Raw genomic sequence first — 27187 nt, forward strand, 5'->3', positions numbered from 1 at the left:
GGCAAGAGAAAAAGTGTCTTCGAAGTGTATGAGAAGAAGAGAAAGGCTTCAGAAGAGAGAAACAAGACCAGAGTGTTTTTGGGAGATTCTTCCTCCTCGGAGGCAGGTAGAGCGTTGCGCATGCAAAGTGGAGAGGGCGGTTCTTTACTAAAATTCAGGAAAATCCTCCTGTATACCTTTAAACATCATTATCAGATCACATATTTGCCGAATCCTCCTTCCCGGATTCTTTACGCTGAAAAACTGAAAGGTGGAGGAATGTGTTCTCCCAAACAGGGGATCAAATTAAGCACTGGTTGTAGAGGAAGGGGCCAGACGACTCATTATTCTGAAAATGTATATGTAAAACTGAAACAGTCCTTCCCAAAATTAGGTTCAGGCAAGAGTCCGCTGACCTTAAAGGAATAGGCCACCATTTTTACAGACTGAGATATGTTCTTACCTTAGCTTTGACGAGTTCTTTAGGACCTGTCTGATCTTCCCCCGTGCCTTCAGTCACGTAAACACAGCGCAGACGGCGTTAGCATTTAGCCTCTCCCTCTCTCCTCTATAGCTCCAAAACAGGTCCAGATAGAAGCTACCAAGCTCTTCCACGTTTTCCCTATTTAAATATGGTTACGTGAAGTGTTCCACTACAAAGTATAATTACACAAAATTAAACAATGTGGATTTTCTAAGCGGATAAAAGGGGGAACTATATTGTAAGGCGTAATAATACCAGGAGTAGTTTGGCATCCGCACAATAAAGTGAAGATTATTGCGCGGATTTTAGATGCAAATGGACACAAATCTTGTTTTTCTTCATTTTCCTGGTCGTCCGTTTTGCTCAAATAGAAATAAAGGCCTGTCTCTAATTGTGGCCTGGTTCCAATAAAGGCCTGGTCCCAGATGCCCTTGAGTGAATAAAGGCCCCGGCCTATATTAGAGCATTTACGGTATCTCAGTATGGAAAAACCTGTTCCTTTAAGTCCAATCCAACTCTATGTTTACATTTGTTGTCAGAAAGCGTCATTGTCTTCCCATTAATTATCTTCCCCAAAGAAAAACATTTAAACGAGGTCACAAATGATTCGACTAACGCAGGCCTCACTTTTCCAGATGCTCCAGTCATGCGGCGCGTCCAGACCCTCATGAGTGGATTAGGCGCCGTCCCCGCTGGATGAAACACCTTTTGTTTTGGTTACAGACGACACTCACCTCCTGAAAATCCTCTCCCTCCCTGCTCTCTTTCTACCACTCCCCCCCTTTCCCCTCCTTGGCCCCGCCTCTTCTGTCCTTTAGAGCTCGCCTGATTGGTCCCCTCTCCTCCACAGCCTTCCCTGGGTGCATAAAAGAGCGGTCACAGGGAGGACCGCTTCAGTTTGTTGCCTCTCGACGCAAGAAAACGCCAGAAACTTTGCTGCTGTTTGACAAAAAGAAAAACAAAGAAGTATTTTGAATTTTTAAATCTTTTGGATTTATCGAAGACCGTCCAGCCATGTGCAAAGGACTGTCCCAGCTCCCAGCAACGTGCCTGAAGGGGTAAGTCACACCTTCAGAACTGTTCTTGAAATGTGAGGCTTGTAAACGGCATAGAAAAAAAACATATTGTGCAAATGATGGTAACATTTCAAGTAGCTTTATAATATTGTAAGTTAGGTTTTGTGAATGCAACTCATGTCCTAAATATTAACGCAAACTAAAACAACAACAAACGACAAAACAAGGATTAAACTTGCATCACTTGATTGCATATTTGTGCAATGTATAACTTTGTGTGTGTGTGTGGGGGGGGGTCTTTGATAAAGGGCTTGCCTGAATCCCAATGTCAACAGTGCAAATGAATGGCTTCCACATTTTGTTTAGGGTAGAGAGTCGTCCACACAGCTCTATATAAAATGTTAATATGACATTGTAAATAAGGTGCCCAACTGACAGCCAAGTAAACCTAATGCTCAACAATATGCCTTTAGAACGAGTTTATGAAAACACATTTCTTGGAGTTATAATTGATCATGATCTAAATTGGAAGTCACAGATTAATAATATCAGAATGTAATTGTCAAAAGCAATAGCGCTATTATGTAAATCCAGATATATTTCAAACAAAGAGAGCTTCATTCTTATATATAACTCATTAATCATGCCACATATCACTTATTGTTTAGAAATTTGGGGAAACACCTATAAATCAAACACATTTTTTTCCCCCCCTACAAAAAAGGCAATAAGACTCATCACATTCTCAACCTACAACCAACCAACCCATTCCCGATTCATAAACCTGCAAACATTGAAATTCTATGATTTAGTAGATTTGTATACAATAAAATCAGACAGAGCCGGTGTGAGCTCAGAGGAGATGTTTGTAAAGAAAACATTTCAAACAAACACCATGAGATTTTGTGTTTCCATTAAAGGGGTCGATCTCTGGAGTGACTGTACAGAGGATCTCAAATCATGTCCCTCTCTCTTCCATCTAAAGAGAATGTATAAAAGGATTATACTTGAAAAATACCTTCATTCTGTTTACTAGTTTGTTTAAGACTGTCAACTTACTTTAAAAAAATAAATAATAATAATAATAATAAAATAAAATCCTTTTGACTGTCTGATGTTATGTTAGAAAGTGCTGTAAGTTTAAAAAAGGGTAGACAAAATAAGCATTAGCGTCAGCCTATACCTTTTTGGTCATTTTGTATGTTAAGTTTACTTAACTGAATGTAAATCTTTTGTCATAATTTTGACCGAATAAACTGAAACTAAAACTTTAACTGCTCTCCAAAAGTTGGGTTCTAAAACATAAAGGATGCTTGTTATGTGTCTTAAAGCCACACTGCGGCACAATGCTGAGAAAAACTATGGGAGTGTCGTAAAAGTCAGAAACCTAAACAAACCTGTGATACAACATATATATATAAGCTGTTAATCGTCACCGAGACTCTAGAGACGACAAAATGTAATGTGTTTAAACGATAGCAGGGTTTCTCTAAGTGACAGCAAGTCGAATGCAGTGCTTTGTTAATGCCTAAATACTATATATTTAATCCTCCTAATTCGGGCTGCACGATATTCAAGTAACGTGCGATAGGGCTGTTCAGTATCGCCGAGCTAGTTGTTTGCTCTTATTAACAGCAGCAGCTCCAGCATCCGGCTCCAACAGGACTCAGTATCACTCTGCATGTAGGCGGGTACTATTTAACATCACGTCACTATATACCACACAAATTGAGTCAGAACTGTGGCGGAGTTTGTTTTCGAGCACTGTTTTTGTGTTTTTGGTCCCGTCTCTAAAGAAAAATAATGTTTTCTAGAAATTTGAGCTTAGATTTAATTCCTTTTAATGACTTAGTTTTGGCATAATGTACCTGTAATAAAAGCAGTAACATGAGCGGGTGATGTCCACACTCGTATGTTTTTTGAGGTTCTGCTCATCAATTAAAAAACACTAAAAGGTGGAAAAATGACAGTATGGCTTTAACAACTTTATGCTATTCATTTAAAATATTCAATGATGTTTAAACAGAGCTGTAACTCTTTTGTGTCTTGTTTTGTTTTGTTCACTTGTTACTTTCCTCGCACACTAGGGTTAGTGTTAGGGTGAGGGTTAGGTTTTGGGGCTAGGGTGAGGGTTAGGTTTTGGGGCTAGGGTGAGGGTTAGGTTTTGGGGCTAGGGTGAGGGTTAGGTTTTGGGGTTAGGTTTGGGGTTAGGTTTTGGGGCGAGGGTTAGGGTTAGGTTTGGGGTTAGGTTTTGGGGCTAGGGTGAGGGTTAGGTTTTGGGGCTAGGGTTAGGGTTAAGTTTTGGGGCAAGGGTGAGGGTTAGGTTTGGGGTTAGGTTTTGGGGCTAGGGTGAGGGTTAGGTTTGGGGTTAGGTTTTGGGGCTAGGGTGAGGGTTAGGGTTTGGTTTTGGGGCAAGGGTGAGGGTTAGGGTTTGGTTTTGGGGCAAGGGTGAGGGTTAGGTTTTGGGGCGAGGGTTAGGGTTAGGTTTGGGGTTAGGTTTTGGGGCTAGGGTGAGGGTTAGGTTTTGGGGCAAGGGTTAGGGTTTGGTTTTGGGGCAAGGGTGAGGGTTAGGGTTTGGTTTTGGGGCTAGGGTGAGGGTGAGGGTTAGGTTTTGGGGCTAGGGTGAGGGTTAGGTTTGGGGCAAGGGTGAGGGTTAGGGTTAGGTTTGGGGGCAAGGGTGAGGGTTAGGCTAGGTTTTGGGGTTAGGTGAGGGTTAGGGTTAGGTTTTGGGGCTAGGTTTAGGTTTGGGGCTAGGGTTAGGGTTAGGGTTAGGTTAGGGTTAGGGTTAGGTTTTGGGGCTAGGGTTAGGTTTTGGGGCTAGGGTTAGGTTTTGGGGCTAGGTTTAGGTTTGGGGTTAGGGTTAGGTTTGGGTTAGGGTTAGGTTTTGGGGCTAGGGTTAGGTTTTGGGTTAGGGTTAGGTTTGGGGTGAGGGTGAGGGTTAGGTTTTGGGGCTAGGTTTAGGTTTGGGGTGAGGGTTAGGGTTAGGTTTTGGGGCTAGGGTTAGGTTTGGGGTGAGGGTTAGGTTTGGGGTGAGGGTGAGGGTTAGGTTTTGGGGCTAGGTTTAGGTTTGGGGTGAGGGTTAGGGTTAGGTTTTGGGGCTAGGGTTAGGTTTTGGGTTAGGTTTAGGTTTGGGGTTAGGGTTAGGTTTGGGGTTAGGGTTTGGTTTTGGGGTTAGGGTTTGGTTTTGGGGTTAGGGTTAGGTTTGGGGTTAGGGAGCCGAATTTGAACCTATCCATTTTGCCCAGTGATTGTTTCCTAACGCTCTCGTGTTGTTTCTCTCCCAGAGCCAAGGACATCAAGCACAAGATCAGCCACTTGCTGCAGAAGCCGGAGCCTCAGGCGCCGGAGACGAAACCGAGCAAAGACAAAACCAGCACCGCGGCAAAAAAGAAGTAAGAGTTCAGTCCGACTTAATATAACTGCAAAGGTTTCAGCGATACCTGGCACAAAGCACGACCATGAACAGAGACATTAAAATGAAGAATATACGAGTTTGCAAAGTCATAAAAGCATTTGGACGATGTATTTTCCCAATCGTTCACCAGTTCTTTTCTCTACTTTTCATCTGAAGGTTTTACTTTTTGATCAACTGCTTCTACACTGCTTTATTATTATATTTCTAAAACTAAATAAGTTCTTCCTTAGTCACATTTCACAATAACTAGACGGCGGCGGCACGGTAGCGCAGCGGTTAGCGCTCTCGCTTCACAGCTAGAAGGTCCGGGGTTCGATTCCCACCTCCACGGGGCCTTTCTGTGTGGAGTTTGCATGTTCTCCCCGTGTCTGCGTAGGTTTCCTCCGGGTACTCCGGTTTCCCCTACCACTAAAAACATGCACAATAGGCCAGGATGAATGATGTGTGTGAGTGAATGTATGGTGGTGTCAGAGTGTCCGTTGGCGCAGACGTGTGCAGTCGTGACAGCGCTTCTGTCAGTCTCCCCCAGGGGAAACTGAAGCTACAAACGTAGTTTCCACCACCGAGTATGGAGTGAATGTACAATTGTCTCATGTAAAGCGCTTTGTGACCATGTCTGTGAAAGGCGCTATATAAATAAAGATCTTCTTCTTCTTCTTCTTAAATTATACGGAAATATGTTAGTAATATGTATCAAAACTTCATTCTAAGACCACAACCCCAAAACCCTTTCTGACTAGACACAGAGCCTGTCCGCAGTGTTACTATGACAACACAAATAAAGGCTTATAAAATGTGTTGTCACCAGTGGTTTACCCGTCTAAAAAAGATCATTTTCCGGAGCTGAACCCAGTCTTTTAACGAGGGAAAGTCGACATTTGGATTGAATTAGTCACGCAAGTTTGACTGAATTAGACCTAAAATAGTAGAAATCCATTATTCAAGACGTTTTAAACCAGAAGTAACCAAAAAGAGGACGAAAAACACGCATGCGATTGTGACTAAATTGATGCTAGCCCACGTCCCGTCACATCTGCGTTTATAAACCGTTACAAAATGACTGGGAGAGCTTTATTGTTTCATTAATGGCCAATTAACTATTCACTAATGCTTTACACATGTCGATGTTTCCATAGATTCACCAAACTTTTGACCATATTACAGCCAATAGCCAATACTCCTTCCTTTTCCTTTGTTTTGTGTTGTTTTTTTACCCGGATCAAAACATGTGGGAGTTTGGGGTTTGCAGTATCAGCCGACGCGACCACTAAATCCTATTTCACAGCGTTTTCTTTAATGTTTTCGTAACCTGTGAGCAGATTATTGGATTTGGACTTTTCAGAGACCCACTTTTTTGAGCCTGAAGCTGTTTTGGCATCGTTGGAAACCCTTGAGAGTTATTGAGAGGTATTGTGAAAGCGGAGGCAGCGGAGAAAGAGGCCGAACGCTCTGTGGGGGATAGTATTGATTTTTTGGATTGATGTCTTTGATTTTTTGTTGAACTTTTGGTCCCTGCTGCGCCTTTCTCGCAGCAGCGGCGCCGGTGACGCAGTGAACTTCTGCTGCAGAGGAGGAATAATCAGAGGAGTTTCAGCAAAGGTTATGAAAGGTACCCGCAGACTGGAGATATGTCCGAACGCCTCAGTGATTCCTGCAATAACGATTCAGGCGGTAGAGCTGTTGTGTTGGCGGTTTGACCTTGATCACCTCTAACCAGAGCATATTCTGGACTTTGCTATTCTTTGGGCATAATCTTATCATTCTTGGATATCACTTGACACCAATCAATATCAAGGGCAGGGGCGTCGGACTGGGGGGGGTATAGGGTTCTGTGCACCCAGGGCCCAGAGCAGGGTGGGGGCCCTAAAAAGTGCTGCAAAAAGCGTTTTGTATAGTACTTTCTAAGTTTCCTGATAATTGATACTGTAAGAATTGAACACAACCGGGCTGAAATACAACGGTTGCTACACATAATTTTGCACAAACAATAATGATGGATGAATTTAAAAATGTGCCAAATGGTTCAGTCGGCTTCAAATATGGTGCGAGACTAAATGAGGCTGAAGCCCTTGAGATTTTTTGTTCATGAGACGACATATAGTATAATATTTCTTTTTTGCAAAATAGCATTTTAACCTCTTACCACCCGCCTAAACTAAATGCATTCTGTCCTCTTTGGCCATTATATAGGCCTGTGTAACACCTCATTTGAAAGCTAAGACCCACAAAACAGATCTTTTTCCTTGTGTTGTTGCTGTGTTGTGTCACCTTTTTATGTTTTTTTATTCTTTTTTTTTTGTAGTTTTTTGTAATTTTTTGTTGAATTTTTGTCACATTTTTGTTTTAATTTTTGTCACATTTTTGTCATATTTTTGTTGAATTTTTGTCACATTTTTGTTGATTTTTTCACTTTTTTGTTGAATTTTTGTCACTTTTTGTTGAATTTTTGTCATTTTTTGTTGAATTTTTGTCACTTTTTGTTGAATTTTTGTCACTTTTTGTTGAATTTTTGTCATTTTTTGTTGAATTTTTGTTTATTTTTTGTCACATTTTTGTTGAATTTTTGTTGATTTTTTGTCACATTTTTGTTGAATTTTTGTCATATTTTGTTGAATTTTTGTTGAATTTTTGTCACTTTTTTGTTGAATTTTTGTCACTTTTTTGTTGAATTCTTTTCACATTTTTGTTGATTTTTTCACTTTTTTGTTGAATTTTTGTCACTTTTTGTTGAATTTTTGTCACTTTTTGTTGAATTTTTGTCACTTTTTGTTGAATTTTTTGTTGATTTTTTGTTGATTTTTTGTTGATTTTTTGTCACATTTTTGTTGATTTTTTGTCACATTTTTGTTGAATTTTTGTTGATTTTTTGTCACATTTTTGTTGAATTTTTGTCATATTTTGTTGAATTTTTGTTGAATTTTTGTCACTTTTTTGTTGAATTTTTGTCACTTTTTTGTTGAATTCTTTTCACATTTTTGTTGAATTTTTTTCACATTTTTGTTGAATTTTTGTCACTTTTTGTTGAATTTTTGTCACTTTTTGTTGAATTTTTGTCATTTTTTGTTGAATTTTTGTTGATTTTTTGTCACATTTTTGTTGAATTTTTGTTGATTTTTTGTCACATTTTTGTTGAATTTTTGTCATATTTTGTTGAATTTTTGTTGAATTTTTGTCACTTTTTTGTTGAATTTTTGTCACTTTTTTGTTGAATTCTTTTCACATTTTTGTTGATTTTTTCACTTTTTTGTTGAATTTTTGTCACTTTTTGTTGAATTTTTGTCATTTTTTGTTGAATTTTTGTCACTTTTTGTTGAATTTTTGTCACTTTTTGTTGAATTTTTGTCATTTTTTGTTGATTTTTTGTTGATTTTTTGTCACATTTTTGTTGAATTTTTGTTGATTTTTTGTCACATTTTTGTTGAATTTTTGTCATATTTTGTTGAATTTTTGTTGAATTTTTGTCACTTTTTTGTTGAATTTTTGTCACTTTTTTGTTGAATTCTTTTCACATTTTTGTTGAATTTTTTTCACATTTTTGTTGAATTTTTGTCACTTTTTGTTGAATTTTTGTCACTTTTTGTTGCGTTGTTTTCTTCTCATTTTGTGTGGCTGTTTTGGTGCTTTTTTCCCAAGAAGCTTTTTGATTAGGGTAAAACTTGGATCCGTTCAGGTGGGAGTTAAGAGGTTAATGCCTACTTTAAAGTCACACATTTGTTATTCCCAGCACAAATATCTCATGTCCCTGGTGCAGTCGTCCTGTTTAATGTGGTCTGCTAATAATCATTATGCAGAATAATCCACCATCAATTTAAATATCTATATCACTACCGGGATTGAAGGTTATTCAATTTCTGTAACTGAAGCCAATCCAGATGAAATTTCAAGTCAAACATCGAGTACAGAACAAACAAAAACAAAACAATGAACTAAGTATCCAGGACTAATCTAGATTTTTAGGTCGCTGTATATAAGGGGATCTTAATTGCGTAGTTTTACACAAAGAAAACCATCACCCAACATTCAGCCAAAGCCCTTCACAAAGGACATAATGGTGGGTGGTAAGCTACATACATACGTGGCTACAGCTGTTCTTGGGGTTGACTGACAGGAAGTGACGCCCTCCAATTATTGTACAATCGCTCACCCATACACGACTCATCCGATCTACAGTATGTAGCGTTTCCCTCATGGTACTTCATCCAGTTACTAATCAGGCCCATCTCAGGATTAAACATCTGCTCCATTAAACCCAGAACCTCCCTGTTGTGAAGCAGGGTTTTCTTTCTGATAGCTTGTCTGTATGTGACAAACAAAGACAATTTCAATACAAGAGTTAAAGGGATATTTCAGGGTTTTTGACACAGGGACTCATTTCCTAGTTATCCAGAGTGTTGCTGATTTCTGGATTTCTGGTTCTTATATTTGAAGAGTTACGTGGCGCTAGGCTAGTGCGTGTCTATGGTATCAGCTAGCCTGCATTAAAAACAGTGTGACCCGCTCCACAGAGCACCTGAGGCAAATCACTTATAACGCCAGACTAACCATATAAATGTCTGTGTCCATAGAGTAATCTTTGGAATATAACTGACCTGCATCACATGAACGATCGCATTTTGAGGGACTATTTTCTCGCAGATCACTCCGCCGCCGCGTAGCTTATACAACCAGGAAGCTGATGCTGCTCAAATACAAGTTATTTTAAATGCAAAATGGTTAAAATTACTCTTATCGACATAGACATTTATATGGTTAGTCTGGTGTTATAAGTGATTTGCCTCGAGCACGAAACTCTTCAAGCATAAGAACTGCATGAATTACAATAAAAATATCTCCAGAAATCAGCAACACTCTGGATAACTAAGGCCCTATGTCAAAAACCCTGAAATCTCCCTTTAAGTTATATTAAGCAACGTGTGTATTTTGCTCTTTCAGATCTTCACTTCCTGAAACTTCCAAAGGCCAAAGTTCCCCGTTTATGCAGTGACATTTGTCGAAGCTCATTTAATCCCAGTAATGTACTGAGGTGAATTACAAGAGTTAAAGGATATGACGTTACTTTCCACCTCTGGTTAACCTCTTACAACCTCCACCTAAACCGAGTTCCAGTTCGACTTTACCCAAACCTAAAAGCCTCTCAACTAGAGAGCAAAACTGTCATCGTTTTTTTCACTTTTTTCTTGCTTTTTTTGTTAAGAGGTTAGGAGGTTAATAGACACAGCTCTGTCATCTTGTTTACTTAGACCTTTGTGTTTTGTTTTGCCACATTTGGACCGTACTGTGAGCCGTCCGCTTTAGGAACTCGTCACTCATTAAGGGATCGTCGAGGTATCTCCAGAAACCAGCAACACTCTGGATAACTAGGAACTCGTCACTCATTAAGAGATCTTCGAGGTATCTCTAGAAACCAGCAACACTCTGGATAACTAGGAACTCGTCACTCATTAAGGGATCTTCGAGGTATCTCCAGAAACCAGCAACACCCTGGATAACTAGGAACTCGTCACTCATTAAGAGATCTTCGAGGTATCTCCAGAAACCAGCAACACCCTGGATAACTAGGAACTCGTCACTCATTAAGAGATCTTCGAGGTATCTCCAGAAACCAGCAACACTCTGGATAACTAGGAACTCGTCACTCATTAAGAGATCTTCGAGGTATCTCCAGAAACCAGCAACACTCTGGATAACTAGGAACTCGTCACTCATTAAGAGATCTTCGAGGTATCTCTAGAAACCAGCAACACCCTGGATAACTAGGAACTCGTCACTCATTAAGAGATCTTCGAGGTATCTCCAGAAACCAGCAACACCCTGGATAACTAGGAACTCGTCACTCATTAAGAGATCTTCGAGGTATCTCCAGAAACCAGCAACACCCTGGATAACTAGGAACTCGTCACTCATTAAGAGATCTTCGAGGTATCTCCAGAAACCAGCAACACCCTGGATAACTAGGAACTCGTCACTCATTAAGAGATCTTCGAGGTATCTCCAGAAACCAGCAACACCCTGGATAACTAGGAACTCGTCACTCATTAAGAGATCTTCGAGGTATCTCCAGAAACCAGCAACACCCTGGATAACTAGGAACTCGTCACTCATTAAGAGATCTTCGAGGTATCTCCAGAAACCAGCAACACTCTGGATAACTAGGAACTCGTCACTCATTAACGGATCTTCGAGGTATCTCCAGAAACCAGCAACACTCTGGATAACTAGGAACTCGTCACTCATTAAGAGATCTTCGAGGTATCTCCAGAAACCAGCAACACTCTGGATAACTAGGAACTCGTCACTCATTAAGAGATCTTCGAGGTATCTCCAGAAACCAGCAACACTCTGGATAACTAGGAACTCGTCACTCATTAAGGGATCTTCGAGGTATCTCCAGAAACCAGCAACACTCTGGATAACTAGGAACTCGTCACTCATTAAGAGATCTTCGAGGTATCTCCAGAAACCAGCAACACTCTGGATAACTAGGAACTCGTCACTCATTAAGGGATCTTCGAGGTATCTCCAGAAACCAGCAACACTCTGGATAACTAGGAACTCGTCACTCATTAAGGGATCGCCGAGGTATCTCCAGAAACCAGCAACACCCTGGATAACTAGGAACTCGTCACTCATTAAGGGATCTTCGAGGTATCTCCAGAAACCAGCAACACTCTGGATAACTAGGAACTCGTCACTCATTAAGAGATCTTCGAGGTATCTCCAGAAACCAGCAACACTCTGGATAACTAGGAAATGAGGCCCTAAGTCAAAAATCCTGAAATATCCCTTTATTGTGAGTTCCAAAATCATTGGTGTCCGACAGAGATATCGGAAAGCTGGCCAGATGTTCATAGACTTAGATCAGAGGCACCTGCCTGTGATTTAAAGTCATGTATCCCTCCTGTTTTCATTAGGTCTCGCTGGTCCATTGTTAGCTCGTGAACTGTCAGGGCACATACGTTTATATATGTTTGTTCTGTTGTGTATGGGTCACTGCGAAGAACTGCCCGCAGGATTCATAACGTTTTCTGATTCTGACCACTGAGACACCCCTGCGGAGAAGTGGGCGGCTGTCACCTAGTAAGCTGTAGGCTTAGTCTGAAGTACGTCATTGAAGGCTTTGACCTACTGGGCATTATTTGTCGTGGGAAACTGGAGCCCCTCAGAGAAAACCTGATAAAGACCCCACCCTTCCCGCGATTCAAACCAGGAACTTATTCAGGATGCTCCTTGTTTATTATTCTCTAGGGAAGACTATATATCGAAGACGTCAACAGATCCATCTTTGGAACCATTTAGCACAAACCTTTATCAACTCCAGCATTTTCTTCCCCCACCTCTCAGGAATCCAGTCCTCCTTTGCATCAATAGAAAACCTCCCTTGACATTTTCTCTAATCAGAACCTCTCCTGGATCTTTATGGACAAATCAATTCCAACTGAATGTGAAGCTTACGGCGCTTAAATACTATTAATGCAGAACGTGGCTTTGACATAATTTTGCTGCACTGCGATCTCTGTTAGATATTGGGGCTTAGAAGACGGGCTTTACTGAAGGTCACGGCGAGTAAATACAAGGGGCTGTTTAGCTATTTTATCAATACGGTAGAATCCCCACAGCTCGGGCCTAATTTCTGCACATTGGGTTCGGATGCTTTTTGAACACAAAGGGAATGGGTTTTCCTTGTGCAGTGTGTGACATTGTCGCAGTGGAGAAAAGTGAAGTTTGCAACGCATCAAGTGTTTCCTATTACGAGTCGAGCAAAACGAAATGAGGAAAGACTTGGAGGAAGACTTTTGAATCGGTTCTATGGACATTTTGCAGCCAGTGAAGAAACATAACAGTGTTTGTAGCTTCTTGTTTTGAATTCTCTTTTCGATGTGTCATTACTAGGGCTGGGTATCTATTAAAAAAAATGATGATACTGGTACTGTAGCTGATGCTTGGTTTTCGATACCGATACCTGAACGATACTAAATGATTTGTCATTTTTGTGGCTATTTTGACGCTTTTTTCAAGAAGCTTTTATTTTGGTAAAACCAACTGGAGAGAATCTGCTCAGTTAAAGAGCAGAAAAAATATTTTCCAAATTTTTCTTAATTTTTTTCCATTTTTCTTTTATTTCTTTTTTTTTTTTTTACCAATTTCCCCCCTTTTTTAAACTTGTGTTACTTTTTTTTCTCTCTTTTTCTCTTCTTTTAAAAAAAAATTGTATCCCTCCTCCAAAATTCCCCCCATGTTTCCTGTGTTTTTCCCTCAACAGAACCAAAGATGTATATTAAGATTTTTGTTTTGTTTTTTCGGTGCATGTTTTTGCATGTTCTTCTATGACGCGATGCCGTCTGTATCTATCTTTTAATGCTACCCATCCCTCGTCATCATTGGCTGATTATTTGGCGCCAAAGGAAAGAAATCCTCAATCACCGCTCTTTGTCTTTCAGAGTTCCCTCTGCAGCTGATGTGGAGAAGTGGAGGCAATCGTTCAGCCATCTGCTTAAATCCGACGGTGAGTTTCTATGACTTCATCCTTTGAGCCCGTGGCTCCGGTTTAGCTCATACAGTAATGTCCCCAAAAGCACTGGAATGCAAAAGCCACACTTTCCGCGTGTGACCGGACTGAACAGGATACAGGGGGATAGAGAAGGACCAGGGGAGTAATAAAAGCTTTGGGAGTGTGACATGAACATTTCCTAAGGCCGGGGAAGATGCGCAACAGCTTTTTGTGTCTAGTAGTTACCATAGATACAGTAAATACATACAACATATTTGTATCAGAATAACCACTTTGTTCTTATTTTATTATTATGTTTGTGCTCAGGTTATAGGGATGGGCACTGTTAAACGGTACCTACTTGGAAGCGACCGAAAAACTCCGGTCGGGGGAGGTATCGAAAAATGTTAATTCTTTCGGTGCCAGTTTTCGGTTGTTTTTCTCTCCAGACCCGCATTGAGTCTAAAAAATGCACGTATGCGCAGATAATGAGCCGCTTCAGCACATATGGAGCGAAGAAAAGCTACACCTTATAGCTATGACTTACAGGCCTTTTCATACTTCACAAGACGCAAGAACTGGAGCATGAATTGGCCTTAAAGCAAAGCTTCAACTACTAAACTTCTGTAATAGAGATGGCAGAGCCGCGGTCTGTGTCAGGACTGAGCCAGGTCTAAACCAGTTATGAACCAGGACTGAATAAGAAACTTTAGCTTTTAGGCAAATAGAACAGCAAAACCAAGCAGTGACAACAAAAAAGACATCTTTACCTTTAGTGACAGACCCGGAGGCGGAGCTTACATGCTGTTGGGCGGGGCTTATGTGCTGTTGGGCGGAGCTTACGTGCTGTTGTTACAACTTTACAGCAGCAGAGACGGGAATATCCAAGCTGGTTTATAGAAAAGTGAGCTCTCACTCTGTATTAGACATTGTTGGTACAGTTTTGGTAAATGATCAGTGTCAGAGTGAGCGCTCACACCATGTGAGGATCTTTAACGTGTGGAGCTTTCGCTTCATCAAAGTGCAGGAGTTTAGAAAGTTGTCCTGATGTGGATCTGACTCTGCAGCTCAGGAGGGAATAACGTCCTTTCTCTCTTTTTATCTCTGCTCAAAACACAAAGTTACAGGCGACGCTGCTGCGCCTGTGGAGCCTCTGTTGTGCTGTTTATGGTCTTTTTCCTGAATGTTATTTTTAATACACGTTATTTTTATTGAATTTAAAAAACATAGGTATCGAAAAAAGTACCGTTAAGCCACCAGAACCGAAAAGCAGGTATCGCTAAAGTACTTGGTATCGAAAAAAAACGAATGGTACCCATCCCTATCAGGTTACAAACCCATGATTGTTCATACTGTTGTTAAACCCATAGATAAGACACTTCACCTTCGATTTCTTTGCATGAACATGGACTAAATAGCAAAAGGCTAATCCTCCAGCTGGGAACTCCTGACCAAGATCCTGGCTCATGATGTGGATTAAGTTCTCAGACTCCCAACTGCTCCAGACGCCCAGTGGAAGGAGTGAAAGACCATTGATAAACAGATTTACATACAGGGATCATCAAAGTCTACAAAAGCGTATGAAAAGGGTTGATTTACTTGACTGAACATGTGCTTGATCTCACACATAAGAGCGCCTCAGTATCCCTTTTAAAAAGAAACATATAATACTTTTTTCACACACGTGCTGTGAAAAATAATTGGTGATCTGGAGAGTCGTGAGCGTTCGTAGTAAACGCCCGCTCTTTTTATAGTATCATTATTCTTGGTTCTGACGTCGCAGCAGTGAATCAGATGTAGTTACTTTAAATAAACGGCTCATCATCACCGCGTCCATGTGACTGCTGCGTCCATGTGACTGCTGCGTCCATGTGACTGCCGCGTCCATTTGACTGCTGCGTGGGTTCTGTTTTTTTTCTTTCAATTCAGCAGAAGACGCAGAAAAGAGTAATTTGTGCTTTAAAGGGGGTAATTTACCAAGCGTTTTCTCATGTGGAAAATGAGTAACAAAAGTGGATCGGCAGCGTCAGAGTCATTTAGGCATTTTTCACACATGGAAGCATTCTCTCACGTATGTATAGAACCTAATACAGTAATACATGCATTTTCAAACAGTAAATTAGGTCCAGCGTGCACGCAAATCACTATATGCTTTTTTCCAGCTTGCCCTTACTATTAAAGGAACAGGCCACCGTTTTTACATACTGAGATATGTTCTTACCTGAGCTTTGACGAGTTCTTTAGGACCTGTCTGATCTTCAGTCACGTAAACACAGCGCAGACGGCGTTAGCATTTAGCCTCTCCCTCTCTCCTCTATAGCTCCAAAACAGGTCAAGATAGAAGCTACCAAGCTCTTCCACGTTTTCCCTATTTAAATATGGTTACGTGAAGTGTTCCACTACAAAGTATAATTACACAAAATTAAACAATGTGGATTTTCTAAGCGGATAAAAGGGGGAACTATATTGTAAGGTGTAATAATACCAGGAGTAGTTCGAAATCCGCGCAGTAATCTTCACTTTACTGTGCGGATGCCAAACTACTTGGCTACTTACCCAAACTTGGCTGCAAATTGGCTAGCCCACAGTTGCTTTGCCCGTTAGCCTGTTAGCTTCTTCTTTGTGATTCCATTAGTGTGTATTGGTGACTCCGACCCGGAGGCAGGGAAGTTGCAAGTGTGCTTTTCAGGGCCAGAGACACCAGGGGAGATGAAAGACCTTCCAATCATCTCATTAACACTTGTATTACCCCTAGAGGTACGACAGAAAGTATTTTTTTAGGTAAACAAGTTACAAGTTAATGCTTTAACGAAGTGCATCTAAAAGGTTACAGCCTATAAGCCAGTGGTACGCCTCTTTGAAAGCTAAGACCTACAAACCCCATCTAAATTTGTCACTTTTACATTGTTTTTGTCACTTTTTCATCACTTTTTTGTTGCTCTTTTTTGTTGCATTTTTGTCACACATTTGTGTTCTTCTCACGTTTGCATTTTCATCTTGTTTTCATCTAATTTTTGTCGCTATTTTGACACCAGTCTTGCAAAATTATCCCCCAAATCAGAGGTTCCCAAACATTTCAGGTGGCGACCCCCCAAAAACACCAAAATACATCAGAAGAAATGTCAGAAATGCAAAAAATATTGTCTCTAAATCATCTTGCGATGCCTTCTTTGGGAACCCCTGCCCTAAGTGACCGTCTCCAAGAAATCCCAAAGAAGTTGCTGTTCTGATGTTCCAACATTTACCCCTTTTTTCATTTTTTGACCAATATCGTACCATGCAGCTGCCCTTACAGTGAACTTTTGTCCGTAGCAGCTTTAGTCGGGCGTGAACCCACTTGTTTCCCCACTAATCCACAATACACTGGCCCTGCTTACACTGGCGTCTGATCATGATGAAAGCTTGAATTCAGAGGAACCGAGTACAACATGGCATGGTCTACACGCAGATGATCGCCATTAACTCTAGTGTTGCCACATTCTAAAACCGATGTGTCTAAGTACCACCAGATTACAGTTGTGTCTATGGAAACTGCCTGTTGCTCTAACCTGCACAGTGGGGAGGGTGTTTCTCATGCTCTGCTGTTCGGGATGACGTGTTTGTATGAGGGTAACCAGCCCCTAGAGAACTTATGTCCACTGCTGTCCAACACTGCAGTGTGTCCGCCTGCGTGTGTGCGCACTCTCCCGGGCATTGAAGCATTCGAAACTCCGGCCGGACGAAACGCAGCTGGAGACAACGACCTCTCTCCCAGTGACCCCACGAACAAGGGCTCAAAATACAAATCTGAATCGTTCCCGTGGGGCGTCGGAAGGACTTGTTGCTGCTTGTTTAAAACTGTAGATTTCTGTATTATGTTATAGCAACAAGTTTCATTTATCAAGGATGGAAACGAGTCGCAATCAATACCTCCGACTGGATGATTAAGCCTTGTTTTTCCCAAACTATTCAGTCCAGATTAAAACCAGACAAGATTTTAAACAGGACTAACAAGGACCCCTCCTGGAACCGCTACCTTAACGTGGTGGAGGGGTTTGAGCACCTGAATGATCCTGGAGGCTATGGCTGATAACGAATGTCCACGCTATTCCCTATATAGTGACTATATAGTAAAAAAAAGTAAAAAGTAGTGCACTCGAAATTTCCCACAATGCATCTCGAAAAGTAGTGAGCATCGATGGTCACTAAACGGGTCAATATAGACCACAATGCATTGCGAGAGTCTGAGAAGAGCCTGACAGAGACAGGTCTTTGAACTAAACTAAACTAAAGCGCTTTGTGACTATGACTGTGAAAGGCGCTATATAAATAAAGATCTTCTTCTAAACAACACGACTGAATGAAATCAGCTGTTTCAGTCGTGTGCTGCGTATTTGTCATGAATAAATGACCTAAATATAAACGGTTACGGTGAAGAGATGCTAACGTTAGCTGCTAACCTTTAGCTGGAGCTGTTAAAGGGACTATAAGGAGTTTAAAAATGTTAAAATTAAGTATTTTCCTCCACCTACATGTTTCAGCCATGTCCTAATGTGTAGAATGAGCTCAGACCTGTTCACCACAACTGCCTCTAAAATCCTGTACGGTCACTCAAAAATGTATCACTTCGGCCCGAATTGCCGTCATGCACGAGCTTAACATAGAAGGTGCAGTTACATATATGGCCAGAGGTGGCAGTAGTGAGTATAAAATGGCGAACTTGCTTCCAGCCCCTTTAAATGACCGATTGCTTCCTCTCGAATAATCCAAGCCATTCATGTAAAATCCATGTGAAATAAAGCGTATCTGACTCGTATTTATCCATAAATATTCCACTGTCTCTGAGTTTGGTCTTTATCACAGAAATACTTTATTCCCAGAGTTTTGCGAACTTTTACCAGATGTAGTCGCTCAATCTGCTGGCGCTTCAGACACCGGCCTGTGACCTACTTTGAGCTCACGCTGGAGAGTTTTCTTTTTTTCCCCTTTTTTTTGTGATGATAGCAACGCCTGTAAACGTGCCAAAACAGCCGTTCTGTTTCATAAAATATGTTTCATAAAACATTTGTAACAATAAATAAATTCAGATAAAAAAAAAAAAAAAAACGGGTCAGACAAAGAGCGGATCAGAAGCCCCTTATGAGAGACCAACAGGCCCGGTTAATCGTGAGGCCGTCCTTCTGTGGACCCACCACCTGCAGGAGGAGCCATAAGGGGCTGGTGCAATGTGATTTGGGCAACTCCAACAGCTGCCCCACGACCCGGCAACGGACAAGTGGAAGAAAATGGATGGATGGACAAACAAGGACCTGGACTAACTTGGAATGAGAAAGGAACAAAGCAGGTCTTAACCAGGACTAAAGCAGCTTCTGTTTACTGCTGCGTGAACGTTCTCCTCAATCAAAACAGTGGCCGGACAAGAACCATCTGAAGACACTGACCTCTAACCCGCCAACCATCGCCTCTCACACTCTCTCCTCAGACATCACTAGGGCCAGACTAATCGAGGATCGGGTCCAAAGAGATCTTAACAATAGACATAGATGTCTTTTTTACTTCGAGCAGAATGTCCAACATATCCCACATTTTCAAAGAGCTGACTTCTCTGAACACGTTTGTCATTATATATTAAAGATGGAACTCATTTTACCAACGTGTTGATAATATTTTCTTGCTCCGTAAAAGGACTTTAAGACTTCAACTTCCAGGACAATTCTCAAGACAAACAAAACCTCCACAATCCAATAAATCCAATTGATTCAATCAATCCCGTGTGAACTTTGGTAAAGCAAAACAACACGGCCCCACGTGCGATTTCTAGGTTAAGTGGGTGCTTTGAGGTGTTGAGTTCACTGGTGTCGTGATGGGTTTTTCCAGAGTGTCACAAACCCAAGACTTACACAATAGAGTCGTCCTCCAGTCTGGTACCAAGACTCTGGTTGCACTTCCCACTGTTCTAGTTCTGAACACGTAAATGTACAAATATGAAAAGGAAACTAAAAGACGGGTCGAGCTTTGCATTCTTGTATTGGTTTAAAGGCACAACTCATGTTCAGCAAATAAGTCGTCATAACACACAAATGAAGGATTGTGTCCAAGTACCTGAACGCATTTCCTGTCTTGTTTTCACAGTGGGGCGCGCGGTCTTCTCCACTTACCTGCAGTCCGAGTTCAGCGAGGAGAACCTGAAGTTCTGGGAGGCGTGTGAGGAGTACAGGAGGAGCCCCCCGTCCCAGCTGCAGAGTCGAGCCAAGCAGATCTACCAGCGGTTCATCGAGGCCGACGCGCCCAATGAGGTACAGATAAATTAACTAAACGCATCTAAAGAACAGTTCACAAGCAAAAGTGTTGCAGATCTTTAACTGGGATGGAAAGGGAGGACAGGCAGGACTTCATTGTTTCAGAAACATACTTCTCTGTCGAAAAGTTAAGGTAGAGATATCATGCAAAATCGACTTTTTGAGCTTCAAACCATGTTATAACTTTGTTCCAGTGTTAATTTCGTCGACTAAAATATTTAGTCTTAATTTTAGTCAAAGTGATATTTTTGCCGACTAAAACTGGACTAAAACTAAATTACTAAATAAAAATGAAAAGGAGAGACTAAAATCATCCAAACCTCTATTGAGCGTCTGAAAGAGCCTCAGATCATGTAAATTCTCTGCCAAAGGATCAGCTCTGAGCTTTGTTCATGTGGAGCAGCTCCATGAAGCAGAGGAACAACATTAAATATGATTATAATGAATATTATCAATATAAGTCGACTAAATTAGTCTTAATTTTAGTCGACTAAACTGACATGCAATTTTAGTCGACTAAAATTAGACTAAAATTTAAAAGTTTTTTTTGACTAAATCTTGACTAAAATAAATTACATTTTAGTCATAAGACTAAGACTAAAACTAAAATAAAATATGTTGTCAAAATTAACACTGCTTTGTTCCCCCTTTAAAGACATACCTGGGGTAGTATTTGACTACATCCAAGCAGTTCTTAGTAATCCTCTGTCAATCCTCCACATTTGTAAATCCCATAATCCAACATTTTGTCACTTCTGAGCTCTCCTCTGCTCAAAGTGTTTTTATCACAAAGTGCTGAAGCTGTAAACCACGCTGTAAATCAACACTGAAAGTTCGCTTTAGTTCTAAAGTTCCTACAGCTGCCAGCAGGAGGAGCCCTCGTCAAAGTCTTGTACAACTTTACATTACAAAAAGTAAATATCAAGCATTGGCTTAAATGACTGGAATTGAGGAAATGTTTCTTGTTTTGAGCGGTTTTCACTCATTTAGACACTTTTCCTGATCGGACCAAGTTTACTTTGCTTTGTTTGAGGACATTTCAGACCAGTTCTAGGGTAAATCTCGCTTTGAAATAAGAAAGTAAAATTGCCAATGAGATAAGACCAATTTTCTTTCCCCATTGGCAAAGAAAATTACTTGAAATAAGGACGAAATGTATCGAAACGAGTCAGAAACATCTCAGAACAAGTGAAATAATCTGGGACAAATGCCCAAGAACTTCTTAACTAGTCAAAACAACTAAAATTTGGATAATTGTGCTCAAATTGAGATGTTTATACTGATCTAGTTCAATACTTTTTGCAGTGTAGTGCCAGTAATTCATTGTTACTATTCAATTCTTTCAAATTATCGAACGTAAAATACAGTATCAATGCTGTGGCACAGAAAATTAAGTCTATTTTTAAGCCCCACGTGCAGGGTATGTCCACTTGAAGAAAAATGTTAGCGCCAAATATGGATTTTACTGGTGACAATTATGATGCTATTATATTCACAACCTTAAACACATTTGACAAGATGTAATTAATTTTTATGTACATTTTCAAGCCCATTATCAAATACAAAACTAGACTGAGCTGCAGACTTTGCCAGATACTATGACTGAAACCAGAGTAATAGTATATTTATAAGGCAAGTCACTCTGAGAGCACGTACAAAACTCTCGCCCTTTGAACGCAGGTGAACCTGGACGCACTGACGCGGGACCTGACCAAGGAGAACCTCGAGGAGGCCTGTCCCACGTGCTTCGACGAGGCCCAGAAGATGATCCACATTCTGATGGAGAAGGACTCGTACAGGCGCTTCCTCAGCTCCGCGCTGCTGAAGGAGCTGTGCCAGCCCAAAGACACCCAGGACGGGGGCGAGGCCGAGCGGGCCGGTGGGGCCTAGAGCTCCAGAGCGGAGGCAGGAGTGTGTGGGCAGAAGGTGTGGGATACTGAACATTATCGTGCCCTTTATGAAGACTTTTGTTTGACATTTTGTTGAGTTGTTAAAGACAATGATTTGGTTGCCAATGTTTTACCTTTTTGTTTGAACTGTCTCTACAGTTATCGTATAAAAATGAAGTTAGCGACCTATAAGACTCAAGCGTTCATACCAGAAGAACAGTGGACCAATGGAGCAGGTTCTGGCTTGATTTTGTTTTGTGGACAACTGTATCTCTGAGTCTTTTTACATACATCGACAATTAACTGGAAAATAAAAATAAAACTGAAAACCGTTTACACTTAATGACACCTTTTCAAGTTGCATTGCAAAGGGGTTTAGCCTGTTACGGTCAAACCCATGAAAAGATAAACAAAAGTATTTACCTTAACCCCTGCCTGAACCGAGCACATTTTCTCCTGATCAGGGGTGCCCAAAGTGGGGCCCGAAACAATTCTGTTGGCCCGCCAGAGGGTGACCTACTTTTTGCGCTGCATGTGGTTAATATTAACTCTCTTCCATTCATTCTCAATGGTAAATATGGATGCAGTACACTTTATGACCACCAGCGTCAAATTGGGGGCGCTGTTTCACTCCTTTCGCAAAGTTACACTACAAAAAGTGAATATCAAGCATTGGCTTAAATGACCTGAATTGAGGAAATGTATCTTGTTTTGAGCGGTTTTCACTCATTTAGACACTTTTCCTGATCGGACCAAGTTTACTTTGCTTTTTTGAGGACATTTCACACCAGTTCTAGGGTAAATCTCGCTTGAAATAAGAAAGTAAAATTGCCAATGAGAGAAGACCAATTTTCTTTCCCCATTGCTAAAGAAAATGACCTGAAATAAGGACGAAACGTATCGAAATGAGTCAGAAACATCTCAGAACAAGTGAAATAATCTAGGACAAATGCCCAAGAACTTCTTAACCAGTCAAAACAGCTAAAATTTGGATTATTGTGCTCAAATTGAGATGTTTATACTGATCTAGTTAAATACTTTTTGCAGTATAAGGAAACACTGTTGTCTTGGTGTTTATCAATCATGGAGCGTTGTAGCATCAACCTTTTACAGTTTTCCAACTTTTATTGCAAAAAATGAATTGTTGCTGAACTGACACTTTCAAAATGATCTAATGAGGCATTTTCTTTGAGTTAACGAATGAGGTAAAGTTGCTGTAGGTGCTGTAGATGCAGGCATGTGTTATTTGCATAGATAGAATCAAATTATATGTATCAGTTATATGTGTTTTTCGTGCTTGACATCGCCGTGTTTGGCCCGCGACGGGAAAGCAACAATAACACGATTTAAAGAGTAACGAAAAAAAGCAACAAGAAAAAGATGTGACAACAAAGGGGTTTCAAATGAGACGTCACACGGGCCTATAGGCTGTACGCTCTCTGGTCAGGAAGCTGTTAGGATTCAAGTAAAGCTGAATTGGAGAAAATGTGGTCGGATAAGGAGGTTAATGAGGTTTAGGGCTATTAAACTCAGCCCATATACATTTTCACCAGTGAGTTTTGGAAAACCCCAATTGCAAAACACGTAGAAGTTTGCGAATTGGCCACTGTGTTGGTTCACTGTTCTTCCCGATGCTTCTGTAAATACTTCCTTTTATAGCTCGTGGCTTTATTTCTGTGTAGCAGTTCCTTATGACTTGTCTATTGCTGGTTTAAACGAGTCACGGGCGTTTCTGCCTCTCCACCGTCAGCATGTTGAATCTACAGAGCTCTGTACTGTTCACCCCTGAATGTTTCAAATGTGAAGGTCGACCTTTGCTTCTGTTTTGGCTGCTAACCCGTCACCTGCTCGTGCCGAGATACACACACACACACACACAAAAAAACAGAAAACGAAATAAAAACGTCACGTCGGCCTCCACAGGAACATTCACAGTAAGACTTTAGAGTGTATATTTTGTCATACGTGACCCTTTCAGAGCTTTGGACTCTTTGATGCAAAACTACCTATTGTGAACGTTATATTTTTAACTTAATAAATGTACGACGACGCTAGTCTGCGAAGCAATGATAATTTTGTCAGTATTAGCTTCATAGATTCACGTATATTCATGCTGATGTAAGTGTTATTACATATATGGACAATGAAAAAGGGTTTTGGCTTCACGCATCTTGTTTGTACAGTTCTGGTGCGGCAACGATGAGAAGTTCCTCGATTGTTTGATTAAACGCCGTGCTTTTTGACCCTGTTCAGACCTGGCTTTGCTCGGATGATGGACACACGCATGTAACAATGGCAGCTGCAGAGTCAACACATTAATAGACAGATATATGAATAACACAAACTTGAGAGATGAAAACACTTAGTAGAACTTTTGGATTGTTGTAAGTTGCGTTTCAGAGACGGCATTTCAGTTCGTTCACTCAGTGCACGAGTTCTTGTCTCATTGTCTCAAAGTCCATCTTACCCCCAGCATGTGTTGATTCTGTCATTGAGAAATTGCTCCAAAATCAAGCAAATTACGCAAAATCAGTGCCACAATGCCATTTTTCCAAAAGCCACAACCTTTTTGACCGGGACCCCAACAATTGATGCAACTCGGGACCCTATTGTATAAAGCTATTCTTTCTTATGCCACATTAGGGCAGAAAAACTTTTTAAAATCAAGTTAGTATGTATTTAAAAAGTTTATTTTGTATAACTGAATAGATTTGACAAATTTTCTGCATTACATTTTATAGGCTGTCAAAGATTTACTAAAAACAATGGCCTTTTTCTTTTTGTTTCATCTTGAAATCCTCTGGGGACCCCTAACCAAGGCCTTGCAGACCCTTCCTTTGGGAACCACTGTTTTAGATGATACGACTTTTCAGTCTCTTTGGTTTTAACTGATGTAAAAGAGAAAAAAAAAAGTTTGATTTTGATGGAAAACATTGTTTCATGTAAAGCGCTTTGTGACTATGTCTGTGAAAGGCGCTATATAAATAAAGATCTTCTTCTTTTTGTAGCTTTTGGGAAAATGGCCCACGAAATTAGCAATTTTAGCTCACAACAATCAACAAAAATGGAGCGACTGATTAAAGCAGTACTAAGTAACTTGTTTACCCCTGTACCTCTGTTTAACTCTGAGTGATCTTCTTGAACGCCGACTGTAACAAGTGAATTTCTCCTTTGTGAGATCAATAAAGGATTATCTTATCTTATCTTAATAAATCCTTTTTGTAGTTCCTCTGGGGGTAATACAAGTGTTAATGGGATGATTGGGGGGGGTCGTTCATCTCCCCCTGGTGTCTCTGTCCAGAAAACCACCCTTGCAACTTTCCCTGCTCTGACCCAGAGGCCCCAATAGACACTAATAGAATCACGAAGATGAAGCTAGCATGCTAACGGGCAAAGCTAACTGCAGGCTAGCACCATTGTGTGATTGGATGAACAATATCCCTCTCTCCCTTTGTCTTTTCAGTGTCTGCGTAGTATTTACTCTCACGGACAATTAATGAGTAAAAAAAAACGTAACTTGCTACGACACCTGCAGTGGCGCTTATGGCCTCTAGGGGCATGAGTAACTTAGTCCTGCTTAACTTTTAAAAACACTTTTCTCATCTTAAATGTGTCTCGAACAACATTTTAGCGTCTACTTTTAAGTTTTCTGGTTCCCGACCCCCTGTTTGGGAACATTATGTCACTTCTTGCCTTAACAGTTTGAGCTGAAATGCTAGATCTGAAGGAAGCCTCGTGCGTTTCTGGCTTTGACTTGAAGTATTCTGGCGTAATGTGCTAAAAAAGGCGACACCCAGATGGACAGAGTAGGTGGAACAAGCAGCTGGGGCCAGGTCTAAACGGCTGCACATACATCCTCTCACAACGGCTGCTGTTGAAAACGCCTCGCCAGTTTTGCACATTTTAAAGTCTATCGATGTGCTGCATGCGATATTTACCCACACACGGGCGGGGAGTCAAACATTGTGGAGTGATCACAGCATGTCCTACTGTGCCGAGTGTAACCCGTGTCTTCACTGTCGTGGTCTTGCATATGTTTTTGTATGGACAGTAACGGTAGGAGACTATAAACTGTATTAGGTATTTATTAAGTGATTGTTCTATTTATACAGTGATATTCATGGGTATCCAAACAATAAAAATGTCCCTAAATAAAATGTCGCTCCTTTTTTGATATTTCAATCGGTGTCGCGTCTGAACACACCTTTAACCTTTATCATGACAAGCCTGAAATACATTTAAAAAACAATTTCCGGTTTGATGTTACAGTACAGTATATTAAATAACCATCTTTAATTCTACCTGGAGAAACTCGATCAGAGACAAAAGCAGTGATTAGAAAGTTTTCTTGACATATATATTTTGGCGATCAGACACCGGCAGTCGATATCGATATATGGATATAGTTAGTTAGTTTAGTTCATTATTTATTTGAGCTGCAAACAAAGGTAGCAGACAACAGGTGTTATCACGGGAGAAAGGAGAGCATTTGCATTGGATGTAGCATGAATAGAGGCGGTGAAGGGGTGGAGGTGGGTCGCAGCACAGCTGGGAAGCAGACAAGCCATAAATAAATGATAAATAAATCACATTTATATAGCGCCTTTCTGCCTGCTTTAGGCAGTCAAAGCAAAGTCACCCATTCACACTCTCATTCATACACCAGTGTACACAGACGCTGGAGGCGAGGAGGGTGAAGTGTCTTGCCAAAGGACACCACGACTGCGGTGTTCAAACCGCCGACCCTCTGGTCACAACACGACCCGCTCTATCTACTGGTGGTTTATGAAGAAAAATCACATTCTCTACTATATTGGCTCATCGTTTAATCCTTACTAACAACAAGTCCCCCTCACAACCAAAACACTCTTGCTTTTCTCGAGCTTGAAAAGATTAGGACCACAGTCCAACATTGAGTAAAACAATTTCTAAGTATCTGGCAACTCTTTTTGGGTTATTATGAAAATGCTCTTCAGATTAGCAACTTTGTCGTCCTCTCCTCTGATCTTTCTTTCTTTTCTTCTCTCTTTTTTCCCCCATTTTATTTTTATGTTGCTGTTTGTCTGATTTTTTAATTATTATTTGAGGTATTTATTTGTACATTTTGTACATTCATTTTTATTTTGATTGGTTTTCACCTTGTGGTGGCTTTAGGTAACATAAGTTTATATGCAAGAATTTTAGCCTTGACCGTTAGCCCCAGTATGTCAAGGTTCACTGATGAGTGTATTTTTCAAATACTAAAAACATTTTTGAAATGAAAATAAGAACTAATCACACATCCATTATTTCGCTTAGAACGATTGGAACTAACTTGTCCCCTTAAAATAATAAAAAAAAAAACAGGTCCAAGTCTATGAAGCTGAAACTACTTCAAGCACTTTAACCTCTTAACCCCCGCCTTAACCAAGTGCAGTCCAGCTTTACCCAAATCTAAAAGCTTTATGTGATGATGAAAGCTAAGACCTACAAAACTCATCTAAACGGATCTTTGTTTCCGTGTAGTTCTTCGGCTCTTATTTAGTTTTTTTTTTCATTGCCTTTTTGTTTCGTTTTTGTCATTTTTCTGTTGCTCTTTTGTGGCTTTTTCATCCTCGTTTTCGTCTCATTTTTGTTGCTATTTTGACACTGCTATTTG

At 40.6% G+C, this 27187-nt stretch overlaps 1 protein-coding gene across 1 annotated transcript; it reads left to right on the forward strand.

Moving 5' to 3' along the window:
- The first annotated feature begins 1359 nt into the window (after nt 1–1359).
- rgs4 (regulator of G protein signaling 4) lies at nt 1360–21677 on the forward strand. The gene is made up of 5 exons (XM_079575002.1): nt 1360–1521; nt 4764–4871; nt 13333–13397; nt 19494–19657; nt 21341–21677. Exons 1-5 carry the CDS (start codon nt 1478–1480, stop codon nt 21548–21550), a joined length of 591 nt encoding a protein of 196 aa, XP_079431128.1. The 5' UTR covers nt 1360–1477; the 3' UTR covers nt 21551–21677.
- Nucleotides 21678–27187: the final 5510 nt, after the last annotated feature.

Source organism: Gobius niger (genome assembly GCF_951799975.1).
Source record: "Gobius niger genome assembly, chromosome: 17".
Lineage (NCBI taxonomy): Eukaryota > Metazoa > Chordata > Actinopteri > Gobiiformes > Gobiidae > Gobius > Gobius niger.

What these genes read in the sequence shown, in the direction of transcription:
- rgs4 (XM_079575002.1), top strand. Translation starts at nt 1,478, where the DNA reads ATGTGCAAAGGACTGTCCCAGCTCCCAGCAACGTGCCTGAAGGG. An exon ending in CCAGCAACGTGCCTGAAGGG is followed by an intron (nt 1,522 to 4,763) that starts GTAAGTCACACC and finishes TTTCTCTCCCAG; the next exon opens with AGCCAAGGACATCAAGCACA. An exon ending in CCATCTGCTTAAATCCGACG is followed by an intron (nt 13,398 to 19,493) that starts GTGAGTTTCTAT and finishes TTGTTTTCACAG; the next exon opens with TGGGGCGCGCGGTCTTCTCC.